The 22775-nt window shown below is 48.8% G+C and overlaps 2 protein-coding genes across 2 annotated transcripts in view; one reads left to right on the top strand and one right to left on the bottom strand.

The window, feature by feature from the left end:
- LOC126542918 (galactosylceramide sulfotransferase-like) overlaps window positions 1-22775 on the bottom strand; it is a 168965-nt gene that overhangs the window by 25237 nt on the left and 120953 nt on the right. Inside the window, exons 7-8 of the mRNA XM_072286105.1 lie at window positions 1433-1678; window positions 1022-1197 (exon numbers count right to left, since the gene is read on the bottom strand). Coding sequence (XP_072142206.1) covers window positions 1075-1197; window positions 1433-1678 — 369 coding nt within the window. The 3' untranslated portion in view covers window positions 1022-1074. The remainder of the gene's footprint in view (window positions 1-1021; window positions 1198-1432; window positions 1679-22775) is intronic.
- On the top strand, window positions 18832-22447 carry LOC129387871 (putative nuclease HARBI1). The gene is made up of 3 exons (XM_072286330.1): window positions 18832-19681; window positions 20524-20662; window positions 21665-22447. The coding sequence occupies exons 1-3, from the start codon at window positions 19334-19336 to the stop codon at window positions 22180-22182; spliced, it is 1005 nt and encodes a 334-aa protein (XP_072142431.1). The 5' UTR covers window positions 18832-19333; the 3' UTR covers window positions 22183-22447.

A 22775-nucleotide genomic window follows, 5' to 3' on the forward strand; every position in this document is an offset into this window, starting at 1 on the left:
GTCCACAAACTATACGACAATTAGCCGCTGAGACGACACTAACATTACGCCGATTTTCATCTACTTTTCTTAATTACGTAGCGTTGCAGATGAAGTTGTAAATATTGTGAGGTAAACGGACTGCCCCATGTTTGTTCGCTAGAATAAAGCTACAGTCCTTCCAAGCTTCGCTCAGCCTCATTAACTGTAGGAGGCATGCACAAATGACAAGCACACGTGTTTCGCTCGCGTCGAGGCTCATTTGCGTCGTGCACGGCACCAGTGGGCGCGCTCTGCGTCGTGGTGACGTCACGTAGTCACCTGCGCGATTTTATCGGCGGTTTCCACGGAGCTGTGGCATGGGCCGGACGCGTGTTGAGCGTAGCACCTGGGCACAGATGCGCCGATTGAGGTAAAACAAGCCACAGCTTCGCTGCTCGTCCTTGTTCGCAGAGAGGAAGGGCCGATGGATTTCCTTGTTTTAATAGGCCCGTGACGAGTCGTTACAGGAACACCGACCTGCCAGCATGAGCCCCGCGCAGTGCCTGTTGTGAGCTGTGCAATGCTTGGCCTTGTCAAAGCGCCCCGTGGCATCCCCGTTTACATAAACACGTTTCGGCTGGGCGTCAGGCGAGGCCACCGTGCGACGCGTTCTCTCGCAGCTGTGTGCAAACCGACTCCGCTCTCACCTCGAGCGGATGCGGGTCGGTCAAAACAACCGTCGGGACAAACTGGAAGACCAGAACTGCGGCCTCACGGCTCCCGGAGCGCTCCGTTGTTGTGCGCACGCGCCGCGACCGACGCGAGGCCGCGCGCGAGCTCGGGCCGCTACGCAGCGGGCGGCAAGCCGTAGACAACACACCGACAAGCGTCTTCATCACGTAACCATCGCGACACCCACTCGCGCTGCTTGACGAATTTCGTTGAGGCTGCCGAAACTGAGTCCTTGTAGTAAGAGCATCTTCTGCGTCTTTTGTATATCAAAATAAGTATTGCATATGTTGTATTTCTCGTGTAAATAACGTTGTACTTGTATGTGCACCGGTTGTATCGATGACGAGTCCCGCGTCCTCTCTTCGGACGCGGCAGCGTGGTCTAGTGGCTCCGCGTGGCGTTTCCCGACTGCTTCTTCCGGAGCCGCTCCGTGAACACCAACTCCGGCAGCGTCATGCGCGCGCACTCCAGCGAGCTGTCGTTCTTGGGGCGGAACGTCAGCACCTGCGACAACGCCGTACCTGTCACGCCCGCCGGCACATCGCTCATGGCAGCCATAGCATAATTGCTGCCCTCGGGCTGGATTATTCCAAGAGGCGCACATTATACTGGCGCGATAAATCGAAACACATGGTCAACTACTCAACAAAAGCTTGCTAATTAATTAACTACTCTACGGCACACATTGCAATTTACGCTTCCAAGACGCATCCCCACGAGATCAGTTCGCCGCACTCGCCTTGGCGCTGACCCAGAAGCCCCGGGCGTCGTCGTCGGCCGGCCGCGTGTCCCGCACGCAGCGCTCGTGCCAGTGGCGGGTGCGCTGCTCGAGCAGCCGCAGCTCGCGCGCCATGCGGCGCGGGCCGAAGCGGCGCACGCGCTGCTCGAAGCGCCGCGCGAAGTGCTCGTACAGCTGCACGTCGGCCGCGTTCAGCTCGCGCAGCTGCGCCGCCAGCCGGCCGCTCGGGGGACGCCGGTAGCTGGTCTGCGAAGGCGCGCACCACAACGTGTCTGCACACGAACCTGCAGCTTCAGCAATTATCGGACGAATGCCGTCGCTAATTGTCGCGGGAGGGTTCCAGAAATGTTTACGCGTCACCGGCCGAGTTCTCCCCCAAAAGAACGCAGAAACTGCGCTGGAGTTGTCTAAGTATGCGTAAGCATACCCTCATGTTTCAGTTGGGCCACCCTCGAATTTCAAGTTGGGCCCAAACTTCAGTTGGCCCACCCGCAATTTCAAGTTGGCCCAACCACCACGTTCTAGTTGGCCCAACCCCAAATTTCCAATTTCACCCACCCCAATATTTCAGTTGGCCCACCCCTACTATAAGCTTCCTCGAGTATTCTTAAGGAGCCCTATGTATCTCTATGGGTATTACCTTTTTGCTTGTTTGTTTGTTTAAATTGTTTCTTATCGGTTAACGATTAATGTCTTTATAAATGACACATTCTAGTGCAAGTACAAGGCATTGCACTTTTGGCGCCACGTGGCTAGAGTACTCGCCAAAGAATGCTTACGCGTTAATGCAGTGTCTCATCATCAGCTAAGGAAACTGCCCTGGAAGCGCCCGTGCCTAACCCGCCGCCGCGGAGGCGCCTACGGAGGTGCCCTGCTAACATGCAGGAAGGAGAGGCCCTACCCCCTCCGCGCGCTAGGAGAAAAGTGTGGAGGAAATGACGTAGTAGGTTCTCCTTTGCTTTGCTGTTTTTTTTATTTCTTTGCTGTAGTGGCCCCGCCTTTCGGGCCACAATGGCGGCTTTATTATTGTTCTGTGCGCTCACACGTGTTGCTCCGTAGGTTTCGTACCGTGGCAAAGGCGCCGTGCGGGCAGGTTTGCGTTGGTCTCCGTGATTTGTTGCGCTGCATTATCTGGGCCGTGCTCTACCGGATGTTGCTGTGGCCAGGCGGGACAGGAGGAACTAAAGTTCGTGAAATGAACGCGCATGCAACGCTGTACGTAATGTACCGCGCCACGGCAATGGCTACGGACGAAGGAATATCCGCGGGAAATGTTGCCCTCTTTGGCGGAATCATGCTAACGTGCTAACGATTGTTTAGTATTGCTGCGGAGCGCGCAGGTCCGGGCAGCACGGTTGCGCGCAGCGCGGCGTGGTTTCGCGAGAAATGTAAACAGGAGAGGAGAGCAGGCCCGATAGGCGGAGCAACGCCATGAACAACGCCAACTTCCGGCTTCACTTTAGCTTCACAAAGAGTGACGTCAGGGCCTCTCCTTAGTACCTGCTAAACACGAGCTCACAGGATCCAATCCGCGCCCGCATTTCGATGGGGGCGAAATGCAAGAACGCCCGTGTACCGTGCATGGACGTCAGATTCTGGAGTTTTGCAAGACGCGTAGCGCCACCTGCCGGTGCGAAGAGGCAGTAATTGAGTAGTGCAAAGCCCGACTCCCTTGCTAAGTTGCCTATGCAGCTAGCGACTGCGAAACAACGATTTAACTAGATTTTGGTCCATATTGCGAGTGTTTTGCGCATTTAACCCCCAGACAGAGAGCTATGAATTTCTACGCTAGTCGGACGCTCCGCCGAACTGCCATTAAGCGCTTGCTGGCTCACTCTTCAGACGGATGGCGGGAACGACGGCAACCGCGATAGCTCCGCACGCTACGAAGAAACGTCGCAATCGACACTACTGTTGTGTTGTAAATTGCCATGAACGTGAAGGACGGAATAACAACGTTCAGTTTTGCCGATTTCCATCGCGATCGTATGAAGGGGGAAAGGCGAGAGCGCTGGATACGGGCCATTCAACCTGTTGGGTAATCGGCCGGATTACTTGCATTCCCCACAACACAGCGGCTCGCATGAGAAAGTGCGACAATCTTGTTCTTCTGTAATTGTGTTGCGTAGCCCTGATGGAGGACCGTGGTGACCAAGTGAAAACTTAAGAATCTGCAGCCGCCACTTCGTTGGTAACAGAAAAAACAACGTTGCGAACCATCCTGCTTATGTGCCATCGATATCTCCACCTTTTCACAGACGTCCGCCTCCGCTTGACTCAACGAGTGGAACGGAGAGATTTGGCAGGTCAGCTTAACCAAACATTTTAGTTCGTTTATGAATTCAAAATCCTGTTCTAGAGCATCGTTGTATCGCGAGCTCATTTCTACATTCGGTATTTTGCATGCCCTGCGCCGATACAACAAGCACGCTTCGCAATGTGCTGAGCCTGCTCGACTGCGTTTTTCAAATGTGAGCAATAATGTTGCTGTAGGAGCACTGGATGAGTAATCGCGAAGTAACGCACGTGTGTAAAGAAAAAAAAATGTCGCGTTTATTTACAATTATTTGTGCGCTCTTGTTGCTCGAAGCGTCTGCGAAAAGTTCAAATTAAGGTACTGAGCGATGCTGTAGCTCCTGCAAGAAAGAAAGATGCAGCGCGTAGGCACTGTAGGAAGCTCACTTTCGTTATGATCGCACGCAGTTTGCTGCCTCGGAGAACGTTTTCTGTTTGCTACCCTGGAAAAGGCTATGAAAGGATTTACTCTCTGTAAATAATTGCGAGACAAAACATTACGATAAAATACATAAAGTTATAGGAGATACTTAAGTCTCGTGTTCAGGACATATTCAATATGAACCAATTTGAAATGCTTAGATTTTTATGCTGATATGCCTATAGACAAACCTGATGCTCTCTGTACTTGCGAGTTGCAGCACGCCGAAATAACACTTGAGACTTTATTCTATATTGTACACCTACTTCACCCTGCTGAGCTTCCTTTCCGAAGCGTGGATGGGCGGAAGACGCTTTCCAGGTCCTTGATTTTTAGGAAACCGTGCCTCAACACAAAGGAAAGAGAAGGGTCCATTGTGGCCTATGCACCTTCGCTTGCGGACAGCTCTCCTTGCACTACTCAGTTCGCGCCAAGGCTCCGATGGGGGCGCTGGTGACGGGTTTTTCCGCAGCGCCACCTGGGCAGAGTCTGAGGTGTCTATTGGGAGCACGTTTAAGATCCCCTGGTGGTCAAAATTAATCCCAGGTCCACCACTAATGTGTGGCTCAAAATCAAACCGTGGTTTTGGCACGTAAGTCCCGAGAATTCATACAAGCCCGTGCCTTTACCTTACGGAACGCAGGACACCCGCTACACCACCGCCATGCGCCAGGTGGTGTATATCTCCCGCGCGAGAGGACCGTCAGAACAAAGCGCCTGTCTGTGTTTCGCCCGTTTATTGGCGCTTTGTTTTGAAAGGTATTCATTTTTCATCTTCAAGACGGGCGCTCCCATGCACAGGATATTGCCATATACACAATTTGTTCAACTTTACCAACGGGAAAGTACTCGTAAGGAGGAAAGTGGGTGACCGAGCTGTCGTACAGTCCGATCTAAGAACGACCTGGCATCTATCGCGCAAGGTCGATTTGACCACGGTTCAATAGCTGCTCCATCATCATGGCTATCACACCTGATGACCTAAAAAACCATGTAAGACTACACGTACCCGGGCTCGAGTTTTTTTTCTTTTTTTTGAACGCTCAACCCGCAAATAATGAGCTTGTGCCTCTCGAAATGTTTATTCAACAGCTCGATTTCCTGTTTGACGTCATCATGCTAACGGAAACATGGTACACTGATGACAACGTTTTCACCTTGACTGGCTACGTGTTTTCCATAAATCGCCCTTGTCGGCCTAGTGGCGGGATATCAATTTCGATAAGTGAGACACTAAACTGTAAAATACTTGACGACCTTACCTTTTCAGAAGCTGATTGCGAAGCATTGAGCATTTTAATGAACGACAAACTTATATTAGTTGTTTATCGTCCGCCCAGTGGCTGTCCTTCGTGCTTCAACCATCTCGAAAATATTTTTGATTACGGTAACTCCAGTAACCTTAATATAGTATGCGGTGGCCATTTCGACATTAATTTGCTCACAAAATGCTCAATGGCAAGTGATTTGGTACGGCTATATGAAAGCTTTGGCCTCATAAATGTAATTAATTCACCCACTAGAATAACCACTCATTCTTCTACACTAATCGACTTCCTTCTTACGAGCTTTGAAGTTAACAATACATCTCGTGTGATTTGAGTGATCACTTACCTATATTTACGGCTATCAATGAACATGTAAAAAAACAGAGACCATACATACTCATACAAAACATCACGTCTCGGAATCTTGATAGCTTTCGTCGAGATATACCAGTCATGTCTTGGGATGCGATTTTTGCTGCTGAGGATGTTGATTCGGCCTTTCAGATTTTTGTACAGTATTCCAAGAAGGCTTACGGTTCGCATTTCCGATACAAGCAATTCCGCCCATCTCGAAAAATTCGAAAGCCATGCATCACTAAAGAAATGATAAACAAAATCAAGGTTAAATATAAACTGTATGACGTCTTTCTCGCCTCTCGTGACCCACAGTTGTTAAAGAGTTATAACGCATACCGTAATAAGCTGAATGGGGAAATTCGGAATGCTAGAACAGCATATTTTAATAGCACTTCGGCGGAAGCTACAAACAACCTGTCACTCTCATGGAAAAAAGTAGATACAGTATCTGGTAGCAATAACGCACCTAACAAACCTCTTCAGCTTAAGATTAATGAGACCTTAGTTAACGGTAAAGAACTAGCCAATATTTTTAATGATTACTTTGTGGGCATGGGTCATCCCCTTATCGCGGATGCAAACATATGTCATCAGAAAGAATCATGCAAAGATACAGTATTCTTAAAGGGCCCCCAAAACGGTTCGGACAAATTTTGTAGACGCGTAGGGTACAGCTAAAGTTAATCATTTGCACCACAATTTGTGTGAAACGTCTCATATTAAAGGGGCCCTGAACCACTACTTATCGAAGTGGAGAAAGAAATTTGAAGTGAAGATAGGCTATTTCAGAAACACTTTGCCGCAAAAGGTACTTCAATGCGTTCAGCACAAGCGGAGTTATCGACAATCAAACACGGCCTCAGCTGTGCTCCCCTTCCTCCTCCAACGCCTTGCACTGCGAAGGCTACGGCGGAGACGTGGCGCGCAGTTTCCGATTTGGTGCCTATGCCGCGCTAAACGTAAGCCAAACGCGGCTGTCCTCAGAGAGCCGCAGTGCGCTTAGCCATAATATTTTCGTAGGAAACTGTATGCGCTTAGCCACTGGACTTGTGACGGCACCTCGCGGCTGCCGCGGTGTAGCCGAGCGCCGCGACCAATAGCAGCCGCGTATTGGGGCGTGCTTTATGACGAAATAAAGCACATAGAAAAGAGCGATGAGCATGGGGTTTTTGAAACGAGAGCGTTTGAGAAAAAGGTGACTTCGCGCTCCGCTTGCGAGCTCCACGGACCGCGTACGACAGCAGAACTTGGCTGAGATGTTCACAACACCCGCGGGCTATGTTATTTCACCAAGCCCAAGGGGTGGTTTAGGGCCCTTTTAAGAGAGCTACGGACGATTACAAGTTACCCTCCTCCATAATCATGAACTCGTTCGAGATGTGATCGGGGCTAAGCTCCGCCTTCACTTGCTCTGCGTCATAATGGCACTTCATGTCGTCGACTTGCGGTTCTCTGGGACCGAGCGCGCGAAGCCTCTCCAAACTCCGCCAGCTGCTTGGCAGTCGACCCCAAGCGAGAGCTATCGGAGCAGCGTGCGTTGCGAGCATTCGTCGCAGCGCCGAACGTGTCTGGTATTCCGGTAACCACAGGCTAGCCGAGCGTTTCGACGGAACGGTTGAGTCATAAACTCAAGTTGATGAAGGAACTTTAACGTAGACATACGTGAGCGACCTGATCGATCTGCATGGTCCAGCCACACGTGGCGCAAAGCGTATACCCAGCGAAACAAAGAGCTAATATTGCTCTAACCAAGTGTAAAACATTACAAACAATTACAAGAACAACGTACGTGTTAGCGATTACACTCCGGCGAAAGATTTACACCAGCAGCAAAGAAGAATACATTTCGTTACTACTACTGTGTGTGGTTGAGCTCTATGCCACCAGGTGGCTGCACCGAGCAGACCATTCACATTTACGCTTCTGCTCAGCCCGTGAAACGACACGGTGAAATGGCCAGGCCCTGTCCCCTTTGCGCTTACTCGCGAAACGCTATTGCGTTAGTAATCCTCCGGTGTAAAGTGACGGCACGGCCACAAACGCGCACATCCTGGCGTCGATCGGATAGCGGCAGTCCGATGCGCTGCAGCCAGTCATCTCGCCTGCTGCCTTGCAGAGGGACACGATGTGCAGCTTGACATATTGCCAGTCGCTGCGTTTGCAGTCCACAACGCAACAAAGTTGGATCATAGTGCTCGCGAAAAGACTGAGACCGACTCTGACCGCGGAGCTCTCGTCAATATGGAGCACGTTGTAACGCAAGCAGACGACGCTTGCTGTGTGCCGGAAGTGCCTAATGCAGTGAGAAATTGTTCTCGTGATTCTCTTTCTGTTACTTTCTTTTTATAGAAACAAATTAACTAACATTCCAACTATTACGAACATCATTTGTTCGCCATAAAGGTGAAAAAATTATCGATGACGCGCCCTGGGCAGCCAATCGGATAGCTCGTCCACATGACGTCAGTGGGGTGATTTAAGTCATATGGGTTGGGGTGGCTGAAAATTCCGCCGAGCAGTGTGCTGCGTTCGCAGAGATATACATTTTTTAAAACCTTATAATAAATTACACGCTTTACGCGGGGCACTTAGATGCGTCGATTAATGATCAGAAGGACCTATTCTAACGACTCAGTACGTTTGTAGAAAATCGTCAAAATTGTTTCAGGTTTAAGCAGCATATCTGAGTGCGAGGCGTTCTCTCTGATTTCAGGTTTGAAAGATAGCACTGCCTGTGACTATTATAACATGCAGGCCTGCGTCCAGTAAAATTTGTTGCAGATGTTATTGTGGGACCACTCACACACATTTCTAATCTGTGCTTTTCCAGTGGTACTTTTCCAGTGCAGTTACAAATCGCCAAGGTGGGAGTCCGTCACAAGAAAATGTGATGGGAATAACTTAGTTACAAACCTACATCAGTGTTGCCTGTGCTTTCAAAGGCTTTAGAAAAAAGCTTTACTTTCTCGCTTGTCGTCTTTCACAGACAAAGATAACCTAATGACGAACGCAGAGCTTGGGTTTAGACAGCACCGGTCGACAGAGCTCGCCCTCCTCACGCAGACACAGTATGTATTGGAGGATACAGAAAGTAAGCATCGATTATTAGGGATTTTTATTGGTTTCACTAAAGCGTTTGATTTTTTGAACCACAGTCTACTTTTGCGCAAGCTGCAATTCTGTGTGATACCTCGCTTAGAACACAACATTATTCTGCCTATATTTGAGCAGTCGTAGACAGTGTGTAGCAATTCGTCATCACCTTTCGTGAAAACCATTTCTTGCGGCGCACCCCAAAGCAGTATTTTAGGACCACACCTTTTTAATTTCTTCATTAATGATATTACGCAGATCGATCAGGATTTAAAGTTAGTAATATTTGCGGACGATACAAATTTATTCATTCCGGATAGTAATCTTGTGGAACTATTTCGCCGTGGAAATGAAATTCTCTCAAAACTAGCGCTCTGGGCCTCAAGTAATGGACTAACTATACATGTGAAGAAAACCAAGGCAACTGTATTTAGATCAAAGGGCAAGCACCTTCCTGCAGATATTTCGCTTTTTTTAAATGAAAGTCCATAGACATGGTCAGCAGTTTTATATCTTTAGGTGTTTAAATTATGGGGTTTTACGTGCGAAAACCACTTTCTGATTATGAGGCACGCCATAGTGGAGGACTCCGGAAATTTAGACCACCTGGGGTTCTTTAAGGTGCACCTAAATCTAAGTACCACGGGTGTTTTCGCATTTCGCCCCCATGAGAATGCGGCCGCCGTGGCCGGGATTCGATCCCGCGACCTCGTGCTCAGCAGCCCAACACCATAGCCACTGAGCAACCACGGCGGGTAATCTTTAGGTGTGATATTCAATGAACATATGCTTTGAGACATGCAGACCGATTATACCCAAACAAGGCTGTCACGAGTAACATGTTTGCTTCATCGGAGTAGGGATGCACTACCCATGAACACTAGGATGCTGCCATATCACTCACTTTTTCTTTCTAACAGAGAGTACTTCTTTCTTGTATGGGGCGATACAACGTCAACTAATATGTAGGAAAACTCGCGCGCACCCAAAACAAGATAATTAGAGTTATATCTAGTGTTCCGTGGTACACTGCAGCGGCTCCTCTCATAAAAAAAAATGGTTTAATCCCTATGGAAAACATTTATTATTATTGCCTCATCATCATCATCATCATCAGCAGCAGCAGCAGCAGCCTATTTTATGTCCACTGCAGGATGAAGGCCTCTCCCTGCGATCTGCAATTACCCTTGTCCTGCGCAAACCTATTCCAACTAGCGCCTGCGAACTTCTTAATTTCATCTCCTCACCTAGTCTTCTGCCGTCCTCGACTGCGCTTCCCTTCTCTTGGCACCCATTCTGTCACCCTAATTGCCCACCGGTTATCTAACCTACGCATTACATTGCCTGCCCGCTTCATTTCTTTCTCTTAATGTCAATTAGAATTAGAATTAGATTACTGCCTCAGCAAAACATTATTAAGAGAAAAACGGCGTCACTTTTCTGATCTAACTTGCCTTGCGAAATCACATTACCGATACACATATATAATACCAGAAATTGGGAGTGCTGGAATGTGGCTCTAAACCCTACTAATTACGGAGAGCGGATGCTCAAAATTACAATTCCAAAAACTACTTTTATTATCGTGGTATTGCGTTAGAAAATCTAACCGCACTAGAACTTAAGCGTAATTTTTTTTATAGTTTGTTCCTTTGTGTCGTTCTCTCTTTTGATTTCCCCCCTATATAATCGTTCCTGTACAGTTGAACATGGCTCACAAACTTGCATGTTACTTCAACTTTGTATAAGCCAGCATGCAAGTTTTTTTTTGTCTTCTACTTCATATTATCATCATACCTGCGTTAGTTGAGCGAAATGCATTATTCTTTTTTACTAATTTTTGTTTGCTGTAAACGGTTGCTGCTCAAACGTATACGGGGGTGACAACCCGTCAAGCTGCCTTATCGACAGCTTTTTCTTTTCACCCCTCTATGTACATTGATACATGAATAAATTGGTCGACTGATTGATCGATTGAAGTACACCATCGTAACTATACATGGGAAGCATTTTCAAAAGATATATGTATATATATATATATATATATATATATATATATATATATATATATATATATATATATATATATTGTGGCCATTTATAAGCTATTCTTTGTCATCTGTACATGATCATCATCATGTGGGGTTCATATGGGGTTCTTCTTCATCATCGCTTGTGGGGCTGGCTCTCGAGTGTGATCCGTGCTGTAGGCGTGATCGGTTCGCCGCATCTTCGACTCGGAATAAACGTAGTGACAACTGCTACGTCACGTCGCCTTTTATCTGACCGGAGTAGCGAAGACTTGGTTTTTCAACCATGAGGTTGATTTCACGAACTGGGGCGCTTTCAAACAGCAGCTCCGCCAAATCTTTGGCACACCGGCTGTTCGTTCCGCCCTCGTAAAAAAGACGCTCGACACTCGCAAGCAACAAACCGGTGAATCTTATACGTCGTACATCGAGGATGTGCCTGCTCTTTGTCGACGCGTGAACACGGCCATGACCGAATCGGACAGGGTTCGCCACATCCTCAAAGGCATCGGAGCTGCCGCTTTCAATGCTTTAGCCATCCAGAACCCCGCTACCGTCGCTGATATCGTCGCTACTTGCCAGCGCCTTCACGAACTCGAATCAGTACGGTTGCAGCCAGACACCACTGCGAACACTACTGCCGACGACCCTACTTTACGAGCAATGATACGCGCAATAATTCGAGAAGAGCTCCAGTATCTTGGCTTAGCCGCAGGCCCTATGCCTTCTCATGCCTCCGATACCAATCTGCGAGACGTTATCAAGGAGGAATTGGCGTCCATGGCTGGTGCAGCGTACACGGACCCTCTAAACCCTAGGGCCCCATCCACGTATACGCACAAGTAGCCGCAGCTACTCCAGTCATCGTTCCACCGATGCCTCCAAAACCAACACCGGCCCCCATCGCGTCCATGACTACCAGTGCACCTACCCAAACCAGCTATCCGCAGTGGCGTCCTCCTCGTCCCATCTGCTACTATACTGCGGCTATCGTGGCCACATAGCACGTTTTTGCCGCAAGCACCAGCAAGACGAGCGTCGCGGATATGACGTATACGAACGGGATGACTTTTCGCCCGGAGCTACTTTCCAACGTCTAGGGAGCTTCCATGACCAACGCCGTCCTTATGGTCCACCGCGCGAACGCTCTCCATCGCCTACTGTAGCAGCCGAGACGGCTCAGACGTACCCAACGTTAGGACGTACCGTCCTGCGAGACGCCGCTCGCCGTCACCCCTTCGCCGCTCTACGTCCCCACTGAGACCTGCTTCTCAATTCGCCGAGCGTCGTCGGGAAAACTAAATTATGCAGTTTTTGGAGGAAAAGCTGCATCGAACAACAGGACAGAAATTCGTCCATCGCGTCCGTGCAATGTGATATTGATTGTAATAGAAGGTGTACAAGTAGAAGCTTTAATAGACACTGGTGCTAGTGTTTCAGTCATTCACCGTGAATTGTGTTCGCGACTTCGGAAAGTTACGACCCCCTATGATGGACCTACGCTACTCGCTGCTCAAGGGGCTGCCATTCGATCTATCGCCATGTGCACAGCTCGTATTTCTATCGATGGACTTCTGCATTACGTACAATTTGCAGTGCTAAGTTCGTGTGCCCAGCAGCTCATATTGGGATGGGATTTTCCTTCTACGGCCTCCGCCTCCATCTGCTGTGGGCAACGCGTTCTCCACATGACCGACACGACCTATTCACTTCATGCAGATGACGCACCACTTCACTTTCTTGCTGCAGAAGATACCGCGCTACCTCCTCGCCATCAAAGCATTGTGACTATCACGTCTGATATGATTGACTGCGGCAACGTGCTCGTATTACCATCTGCACGCTGTCTCGCAAGAGGGATTGCCCTTGCATCAGGGCTGGTTAGGTTTGATCATGGCTCTGCACTTCTCTACGCTACAAACCCGACATCCGAAAAAATTCTCATCCCTAAAGGCACTACATTGGCTTCCGCCACCGAATCGGAGTCTATATCTGTTGTTTCCTTTAAACCAGCTTCCTCTGAAGTTCCTTGTACCGGACGGGCCGCATCTTCTTCAGCTATTGCAGCTGTCATCAGTTCCGACCTAACACCTTCGCAATCACAACAATTGCTTGCTTTGCTCCAATAACATGAAGCTTCGTTGGACGCGCATTCAGCTTCGTTGGGAAAGACTTCAATTACGACGCATCGGATTGAGACAGATGGTACATCCATCGTGCGCCGTAGACCATATCGCGTATCGCTAGCCGAGAGGAAAGTCATTGACGAGAACGTCACCGACATGCTCCAACGGAATATAATACGCCCTTCTGCTAGCCCTTGGTCTTTCCCCGTTGTTTTGGTTCGGAAAAAAGACGGCTCTGTTCGATTTTGTGTCGACTACCGAGCACTTAACAAGATCACACGCAAGGATGTATACCCTATGCCGCGAATAGACGATGCCTTGGATTCCCTGCAGGGTGCCGTGTACTTCTCCAGCATCGATCTGCGTTCCGGCTACTGGCAGATACCTATGCATGAGGAAGATAAAGAGAAAACAGCGTTTTCAACACCAGATGGGCTCTACGAGTTTAATGTCATGCCATTCGGCCTCTGCAATGCACCCGCAACGTTCGAGCGCATGATTGACACCGTTCTTCGTGGCCTGAAGTGGAAGACTTGCCTGTGCTATCTGGACGATAGTGTTGTTTTCTCGTCAACCTTCTCTCAGCACATGCAACGTCTGGATGAAGTTCTCACATGCCTTGCCAACGCTGGACTTCAGCTAAACACCAAGAAATGCCATTTTACGAGCAAGACGATCAAGGTACTAGGTCACATTGTGAGCAAAGATGGCATTCGTCCTGATCCTGACAAGGTTTCGGCAGTTGGGCACTTCCCTCGTCCCGAAATGACCAAAGATTTGCGCAGTTTCCTAGGCCTCGCCTCCTATTTTCGCCGATTCATACGAGGCTTCGCCTCAATAGCGTCACCTCTGCACAAATTACTGGGTTCTAATGTTCCCTTTGTGTTGTCTCCCGAATGTGAATCTGCGTTCGTCCATCTGAAGCGCGCTCTCACATCTGAACCAGTACTACGCCATTTTGATGAAGCTGCTCGAAGACCATATTGGACGCCGCCAAGCTAGGGCGGAAGCTTTGGAGCGTCACTATGGCAACAAACATGGAGTTTACTATGTAGATGTCGCTGGGCCAAGCCACGGGGGATGGTATACAGCACCAGTCATACATCAGGGAACACAGGTGGATGGGCTCACTTTTCGTGCACCAGGTACAACAGAAGCAGAAGAGGTAGCCATCGCCCTAGCTGCCTCGGACTCTAATTCTAAATATATCATTACGGATTCGCGTGGCGCGTGCCGTAATTACGAGGCTGGTTGGGTCACCCTATTGGCCGAGCGAATACTGAGAAACTGCGGCAAGGATGTCGATCCAACCCCCCGCTGTATAGTTTGGACTCCTGGCCATCAGGGCCTTCAAGGGAATGAAGCTGCTGATGCGGCAGCCCGAGCACTCACTTACCAGGCGTCCCCTTTGGCCCCTGAGATCCTGGAACAAGAAGGCGGAATTCTCTTAACTTTCAAAGACATTTCTACCTATTATAAGGATAGCCATCGCCGGTACCCAGCCCCAGCTAAAGGACTGGGGAAAGCGAACGAACGCGTTCTACTTCGCTTATACACCAACACGATGCTGTGCCCGGCAGTAATGAAACATTTTGATCCTGCGATCACTGGCAGGTGCCAACACTGTGGCGAGGTGGCTGACACTTATCACATGGTGTGGGCCTGCCAGCAAAATTCGGCTCTCACCCCCCACCCCAACCCTACCCGAGAGGACTGGGAGGTGGCCCTGCTTGGTTGCTCAGACCTTCAGGCCCAAAAGGCCTTGGTCAAGAGGGCCAGGCTGGCGGCTTCGACCAATGGGGTCCCGGACTAGGGACTCCACCTAGTATGTAGGGCTCCTGCGCGAGTCCACACCTCTCTTCCTTAATAAATGCTTTCCACCACCACCTACCCTCCTGCATACGGATGCTAGTGATCACGGCATTGGTGGCATTCTCCTACAGCGAGACGACACTTTAGGGGAGAGGGTCGTCGCATACGCAAGTCGCGTTCTGACAAACGCAGAAAAGAATTACACCATCACGGAGGGAGCGTTTGGTCTGTACAGAAGTTTCGAACTCATCTTCACGGCCGCCATTTCACCATCGTTACAGACCATCATGCATTATGCTGGCTTTCGACGCTGAAGAACTTGTCTGGACGGCTTGGTCGGTGGATCCTTCGTCTACAAGAATACGACTTTACTATTACCTAAAGTGTGGAAAAAAAAACACCAGGATGCAGACGCGCTTTCTCGCTGTCCGCTTCCTACGACACCATGCAATGGACCTCCAACTACCATCCGTGACAAGCTTTCGCACGACCCCTCTTCACATGCTTTCTTGTTGGCCACTGTAGACGAGATGCCTAAACACGACAACAGATTCTTCCAATCTCATCAATTTGCGGACTCTTACTGTCGGCGCATCATAGACCACCTTCAAGGAGCTTCGCGCCCGCCTAACACCCGCCATCGTCGACAGCTGACGCACTTTAAGATTGACAACCACGTCCTGTACCGTCATGTCTATCACCCTGACGGTCAACGCTGGGTTCCTGTCCTGCCACCCTTTCTACGTGCTCATGTCCTGCAGGCTTCTCACGATGACATGACTGCTGGTCACCTTGGTTTCCAGAAAACCTATGACCGCATCAAAGGTCGCTTCTACTGGCCTGGATTGTCCGCCAGTGTAGCGAGGTATGTCGCTTCCTGCGCCCCATGTCAGCGTCGAAAGCTCCCTACATCAGCTCCAAGCGGACAACTGCAACCGGTTCCTTGTCCGTCGCAACCATTTGAAATCGTTGGCATTGACCTGTATGGCCCTCTTCCTGTGACTCTCAACGGTAAACGATGGATTATGACAGCCGTTGATCACTTGACACGCTACGCCGAAACAACTTGTGTGAGGTCTGCCTCAGCCTCTGAAGTTGCTGCATCATACTTCAATCCTTAATACTGCGCCACGGTGCTCCTCGCGTCCTCCTGAGCGACCGTGGAAAAGCATTCCTCTCGCAACTAGTAGACGAAGTACTCAGAGCCTCCGGAACCACCCATAAGACTACCTCCAGTTACCATCCGCAAACTAACGGCCTCACAGAGCGATTTCATCGCACGGTGTCAGACATGCTAGCCATGTACATCGAACCGGATCACAGAAACTGGGACGCAATTTTGCCATTCGTGACTTTTGCGTATAATACCGCCGTTCTACGCACGACCGGTTACTCGCCATTCTACCTTGTCTATGGTCGTTCGCCCAGTTCCTGTCTTGACGTCTCTTTCTTCGCGCCAACTGTCAATCAATGTCCATCCTCCTGTGAAGAATATGTGTCCCGCATTCTGCGTTGTCGCCAGCTCGCCCGCATCAACACCGAAGCACGGCAACAGGACCGCAAGCAGCATTACGACGCCTCTCATCGCGTCGTGTGCTTCCGCCCTGGCGACGAAGTGCTACTCCGGACACCAGTTCGTACTCCTGGCTTGTGTGACAAGTTTCAACTTCGGTTCATCGGCCCCTACGAAGTCTTGGAGCAGACTTCTCCGGTTAACTATCGCGTGGTACCAGTTATTGTTCCAAATGGCCGCCGCTGCCGCGCCGCTGAGGTTGTCCACGTTTACCGTATGAAGCCTTTCACGAGGCGTTCGCCGCCCCTTTCAATTGCGGCCAGGATGGCCGCTCTCGCGCGAGGGGACATTAGTGCGGCCATTTATAAGCTATTCTTTGTCATCTGTACATGATCATCATCATGTGGGGTTCATATGGGGTTCTTCTTCATCATCGCTTGCGGGGCTGGCTCTCGAGTGTGTTCCGTGCTGTGGGCGTGATCGGTTCGCCGCATCTTCGACTCGGAATAAACGTAGTGACAACTGCTACGTCACAATACATATATATATACATATATATATACATATATATATATATATATATATATATCGAAACAAGTTCTTTTTCGCGAGCACCAGCCAGACGGCGCACTCGCTGCCGGAGCTCGACGCCGCGCTGTAGAGCAGCGTTTCGGACCGACATATAACGCTGCACTAAGTGCCGACCGTAAGTGCGCGTGGCCTCTCGACGCTGCTATTTGAAACTCGGTGGATCTTTTGATATATGCGTTTTTTTACATGCTGCCCATTAAGTTATACTTGTGTACTGCGGCCGAGTTCAACAGATTGCCGAAGGGGCAATGTTCAAAATTCCTGGGTGCGAGCGGACGGTCAATCTAAGACGGCGCATCAACAAGCGGATATCACGCGTGTGTGTGCGAGTACACAAACTTTTGTGGTGTTGTATGTTCGTAAGTTGAAAGCTCGCTGTTTCACTTTGGGCATATGAGAAGCTGCGTAGACTTTGACGTAAATGTCGTAAGTCGCATGTTCACAGTTATAGCAGCGACCTTTCCGCATTAGTCGGAGTAGATCACTGGCGTTCGACGAACTAGGCGTTGCATCTTTTCAGGCGTGCATGTCGCATTCGCTTATTCGACGTCGGTTCGGCATGTAGGCAGAGAAATTCAAGTTTTCGGTGGACATACCTTTGCTTTTTCAGTTGCGATAATAGAGAGCTTTAGAATATGGGCCCCAAACGTGTGGGGTTCCAATGAAATAGCGTCGAAGCAACTGCGCATGCGCGAAACGCACACTTTGCGTCGCGCACGCTATTTCACTGATTTAGCGGGAGCCCCAATAGCTGCCCCAAAAGCATTGCGCCAGCAAACATGGCGGCACCCATCGAAGCGACGGCTCTAACCAAACTGGGCTTGATTCGTGGTAACGCGTGAAGTTCGCAAGCTAGGACTGCGATTGTCGCTTTCTCTCAACTAGCGTGAGTATAATGAAGATTGATTCATGAGACGCCGCTGATTCCGAATCCGATTTCATGGCTCGTAGGCCTAACACGGGCTGGTGAAGACACGTAAAGTTGATTACTCAAAACTAAACGCAATTGCTTGCTGCTAATAGAATAACCTATAAATTGTAATTAAACGCGGAAACACGAATGTCAAAATTACTCTTCTTATCATAAAATGGCATATTTTATTTAATTATTAGTAATAGCTTTTCTTTGACGCCGTAGTGGCGCTGCAAGCGCAAGACGCTATCCGCAAACGCAAAGCTTTATTCTCAGACTCTTTACTCCTGCGTGCCCCAACGCTAACACCCGCAAAGCTCTTTGGGGCCCCAAACTATTGGGGCCCCTATTCTAAACTCTCTAAATATGCAGTCAGGGTACAAGCGGTGGATACAAGCATGACGTTCTTGTTGCGTTAGAAAAGCGCCTATTATTTCCCACTTGAAAAGCACTAACCTCCGAAATTCTTATCGGCTTAAGTTTAATTGTTTCAATTCATTCATAACATTTTTATCAGGTCCGTCAGCAGTTTCGGGTCTTTGTTGGCGTTCCTAATTCTGGTTCGTGTGGATTTCCTAATGGTAATACGAGATACCCCGAGCGAGTGATGCAAACTTGCAAACAAAATCTTTTTGCTTCATTTCAATTTCACTGCCACAATGGGCGGTACGCTGACCACAACGCCGATATTTTTGAGGGAATGAAGTTGCGAGAACAGCTATCAAGTAAGAGGAAACATTTTCTACACCTTCACGGTGGAAAAACTTGCTAGTTACAGGGGACAGTTTCACCGATGACAAGTATAGCAGAACTATAGCTCTGGTACGCGAATACTGTTTCGAGCCACACACGGAACCGGTGGTATTCTGGTACCGTATACCGCTATACATGTTAATTGTTTCCGAGCTGAATAAACCGAATTGTCCCTGAAGAATGATTTCATAGCGGACGGTGTCGCCTCCGGTTCACGACGTATCCTGGGGCCGTATTCTGTAGCGGTTCCTTTGGGAACCGGTTCCTTTGGGCTGTTGCCATTGGTCGGCGTTTCGTTGTCGTCATCCCTGGTGGGCGGGACGACAAATTTTGATGACGTCACACAGGTTGCCAATCTTCTGGAAAGGAACCGGTTCCCTGCTAGGAGAGGAACCGCGGAGAAGTGGTTCTCTCGAGGGTCGCGCGCGGGGGCGAGCATGATGTCGAGGGTTGCTAGGGCAACCGTGGCTGCCGGCTAACCTCGCGCCAGCTGACGAGCCGGCACCTAGACGAGACGAGACAGAGACGGCAATGGCGGCTCCTTTGGTTGTGTTGCTGGGGAGTGCCGAAAGACAACGACGCGACGAGAGGCAACGACGCGACGCGTTCGGCATGGCCGAAGAAGAGTTTCGAAGGCATTTTAGGCTCTCCAAAGACATAGTGTGACGTCTTTGCGATGAGCTGGAAGGACATCTCGGACCTCAAAGATTTCGTGGTGTCGACATTACGATGAAAGTGCTGTGCGCGCTGCGGTTTTTTGCCACCGGGAGCTTTCAACAGTGCGTCGGGAATGAAGAAGCGATTGCACTGTCGCAGCCTTCGATCAGCCGGATCATTACAGCCGTCGCCAAGGCCATTACGGTTGTGGGCAAAGAAAAAGGATGGGTTAGATTCCCATCCACGGCGCAACAGAAAGCCGCCGTCAAGGAAGGCTTTCTTAGCCGTGGAAAAATTCCAGGAGTTCTAGGATCTGTGGACGGGAGTCTGATAGCCATCGTTCGCCCTAAGAAGCTCGGCCCCGGCGAAACGGAATCGTACTGGAGCCGTAAAGGGTATTACGCCCTCAACTGCATGGTCGTGAGTATTGTTCATTGACAAATATTTTCGATATGTGATTGCGCGAGTGCACGTTGTAAAAAACTTCGTTTCGTTATTTTTCATCAATTGCCGGTAATACTTGCGTTCCTATTCGAGAAAGTAGCGTTTGTGTTGTATGTGTAATGACGGCTTTGATCTTTGCATAGGACACGGCCGCACTTTTTCAGTGCTCTCTAATCACAGTTGAATAGCCTTTTCGATGCTACAATGTAAACACATTACGCGCGACTTAAACCGGAATAGACGCCGTAGCAGTGAAGGGAGTCTTCGTCTGCGAGCGATCCTAACAGAAGACGAGCCCTTGTGATTCTTATTCGACGTAAAACTAAAGCATTGTGGCCAACAGACTGTAAACGTGAAAAGGAGCATCCCATCAATGAAAATGGTGTGAGGGAGAATGAGAATGTGTGGACACCCATTTGCTCTAGCTGTTAATACGGCACATGCTGCCACTTCCGCGTTCTTTCGCTTGTAATAGGCACTTTGTCTGGAAAAACAAGAAAAAAACACAGGTGGCACTCTCTAGCAGAATCTTGTACAATATGGACGGAAGAAACCAAAGGAATTATTTTGCACATTGTGTTGTGACCGCACGCCATACATGAGCACATGTACACATGCCAACATTGCATTTGTAGATAACATTGTTATCATGCTGATGATTAGTTCAACTGCCTACTGCGTATGTTGATATCTCCTTTTCTGTAATTGTGTTGGCTGACTGAACAGTAACTGATTGGCAAGTAGTGTTGTAAGCAAAAGTTTGTGCCAGATATTTGTTGCAGTGGCATTGACACCTTCTCTTTGCTTTCTCTTACGAGGTGTGTGATGCAAAGCTGAATATCCTGGCAATTGACCCACGGTTTCCGGGATCGTGCCACGATTATTTCGTTTGGAGGCATTCTGCATTTCGCCGCCGCCTCACTCGTGGCCTGTTACTTCATGGAGAAGTCTTGCTTGGTAAGTGCACCTAAAGTAGCAGTGCTTCTTCCACATGTAAAACATACACAGTCAAATAGTTTTGCATCCTAGCAAGCTTTAAGAAAGCGTGATTTGCTAGAAATGTGTTGTGAATGTAGCAGTACCTAATGAACCTGCAGCGACTATCGAGAGAAACATGTCTCTCTTAGAAGGCAGATATTTTTACCAGCATGTATACAACAGCTGACATGTTATTCTGTTTATTTACTTATTAATTTCAATACACTGAATGCCACGTGGAGCGTTACAGGCAGGGGTGTAATTCTACAGAACACGTCGAAATGGCAGTTTTCAAGTATGATGGAAAAGGGTTGGTGACAATGGACTCGGGTAGCTGGTTCCTGGTCACTGTCCTTGGAACGAAGGAATAAGCGTGTGCGTGAAACTTTCGGCATCGACGTTAGTGATCGGTGTAGTATATATTGTAGAATAGTGCAAGTTGCGCTATTTTTCTTTGTGTCACAATGTCTGCAATTTTTTTTGTTGCAGCGACATGTGGTGCTGGAGTGATTATAAAGGATCAAATGGGTAGCTCGAGTTCGGGTACCTTCACGAGAAGAGGTACGAAAAGTAGAGTAAGGATCCCAGATACTGGCAGCATATTCGAGAGTAGACCTTAGAGTAGACCTTAAAATAACACTTCTGAAGAGAGAAGAGCTAATTAGTTTTAGTGGAGGATGTACATTTAGGGAGAAGCAAATGGGATGAGCGGAGCAGAAAACCACGAGTATGAAATAAATATTACATGTCCAACTTAACCCGAGAATGAGATTTGCAGCCGAGACAACAGGTGAAATTGGGCTTTTCTTTAAAATGAGTCGAACTTTCTTTACAACTTTCTGGGAAGGTCAATGTTCGATAGATATTGCAACAATAAATCCAAGACCCGCTGCTGTTGTAAAAGGGCCCTGGCGTAGACTGTGTTCTTGCATTGTGCCTTAATGTATCCACGTTCGTTCACTGACGTGCAACACTTTACAGGGGACTCTGGGTACCCGCTAGAGCCATGGATCATGACTCCTGTGCCTGGTCACCCAAATCGCCTCACGGCAGAGGGGCGCTATAATGAGGCACACGCATCAATGCGAAATGCCGTTGAGCGGTGCATAGGAGTCGTCAAGAGCCGCTTCCGATGCCTGCAGAGGTATCGGGTGCTCCACTACTCGCCTCAGAAAGCAGCCACTATTGTTGCAGCTTGTGCAGCGCTGCATAACCTCTGCCTTGCAGCAGGCGTGCCTCTGCCAGACGACCCAGGTGACGACGGTGCACATGACGACAGCGCACAGGAGCCAGCCCAGGCACAAGTGCCGCTTCAAGTACAGGTGCCACCGCAGGGGCACCCTGTACAGCCTTCTCGAGCTTTGTTTCAAAGAGGCCGTGCGGTGCGTGAATCCATAGTTGGTGTGTTTCGGCTGCCCAGAAATTTGCGCATTGCCTACCTGCAAAGTGTGTGCCGGCGCATTCGCTGGCAAATGAGGTGGAGACATGTGCTGGTGTAACATGTTTTATTTTTATTATCATAAAAGTAAATAGGCCGTGCACTTCAACATAACACATTGCGTGTGCTCACATGTGGCTAATCATAGTATGCTGCATACTGCAGTAGTGGAAAGCACATGATTTGTCTATGTTGAGCATGACAGATACACATGCAGTGACAAATAACCATGTGCCATTATGTTACTCCTTTGCTTTGTTCACTGTGCTTTTGAATATTGTCTCGCCAGGGAATTTTCTTTAAATAAAGGTTATTTCCAAGGTGAATGGCAACCAATCTTGCATTGTTGAATATTGCTTTGCAATGCCTATTTTACTGTGCAGTATGCATTGTGCCAAAGCTGAAGATGTCTGTTCATGTGTGACACGCAAGAGCAGCATGAGTTACACAGCAACTGAAATGTCGTCAGCAATCTGTATGGCACATATTGAAACGTATAGCAACAAACGAGACATGTCAAGCACTTATTGGAGCAGGATTTCGTTAAATAGCGACACTCATGCTTACTACTGCTTTGTTTAAACTCAAGAGTTTCTTCAACATTGCATTTCTTGCACACATGATTTCACATAATGCTCGTAATTGCTGCTTAAC

This window comes from Dermacentor andersoni, chromosome 2, assembly GCF_023375885.2.
Source record: "Dermacentor andersoni chromosome 2, qqDerAnde1_hic_scaffold, whole genome shotgun sequence".
Taxonomy (NCBI): Eukaryota; Metazoa; Arthropoda; class Arachnida; order Ixodida; family Ixodidae; genus Dermacentor; species Dermacentor andersoni.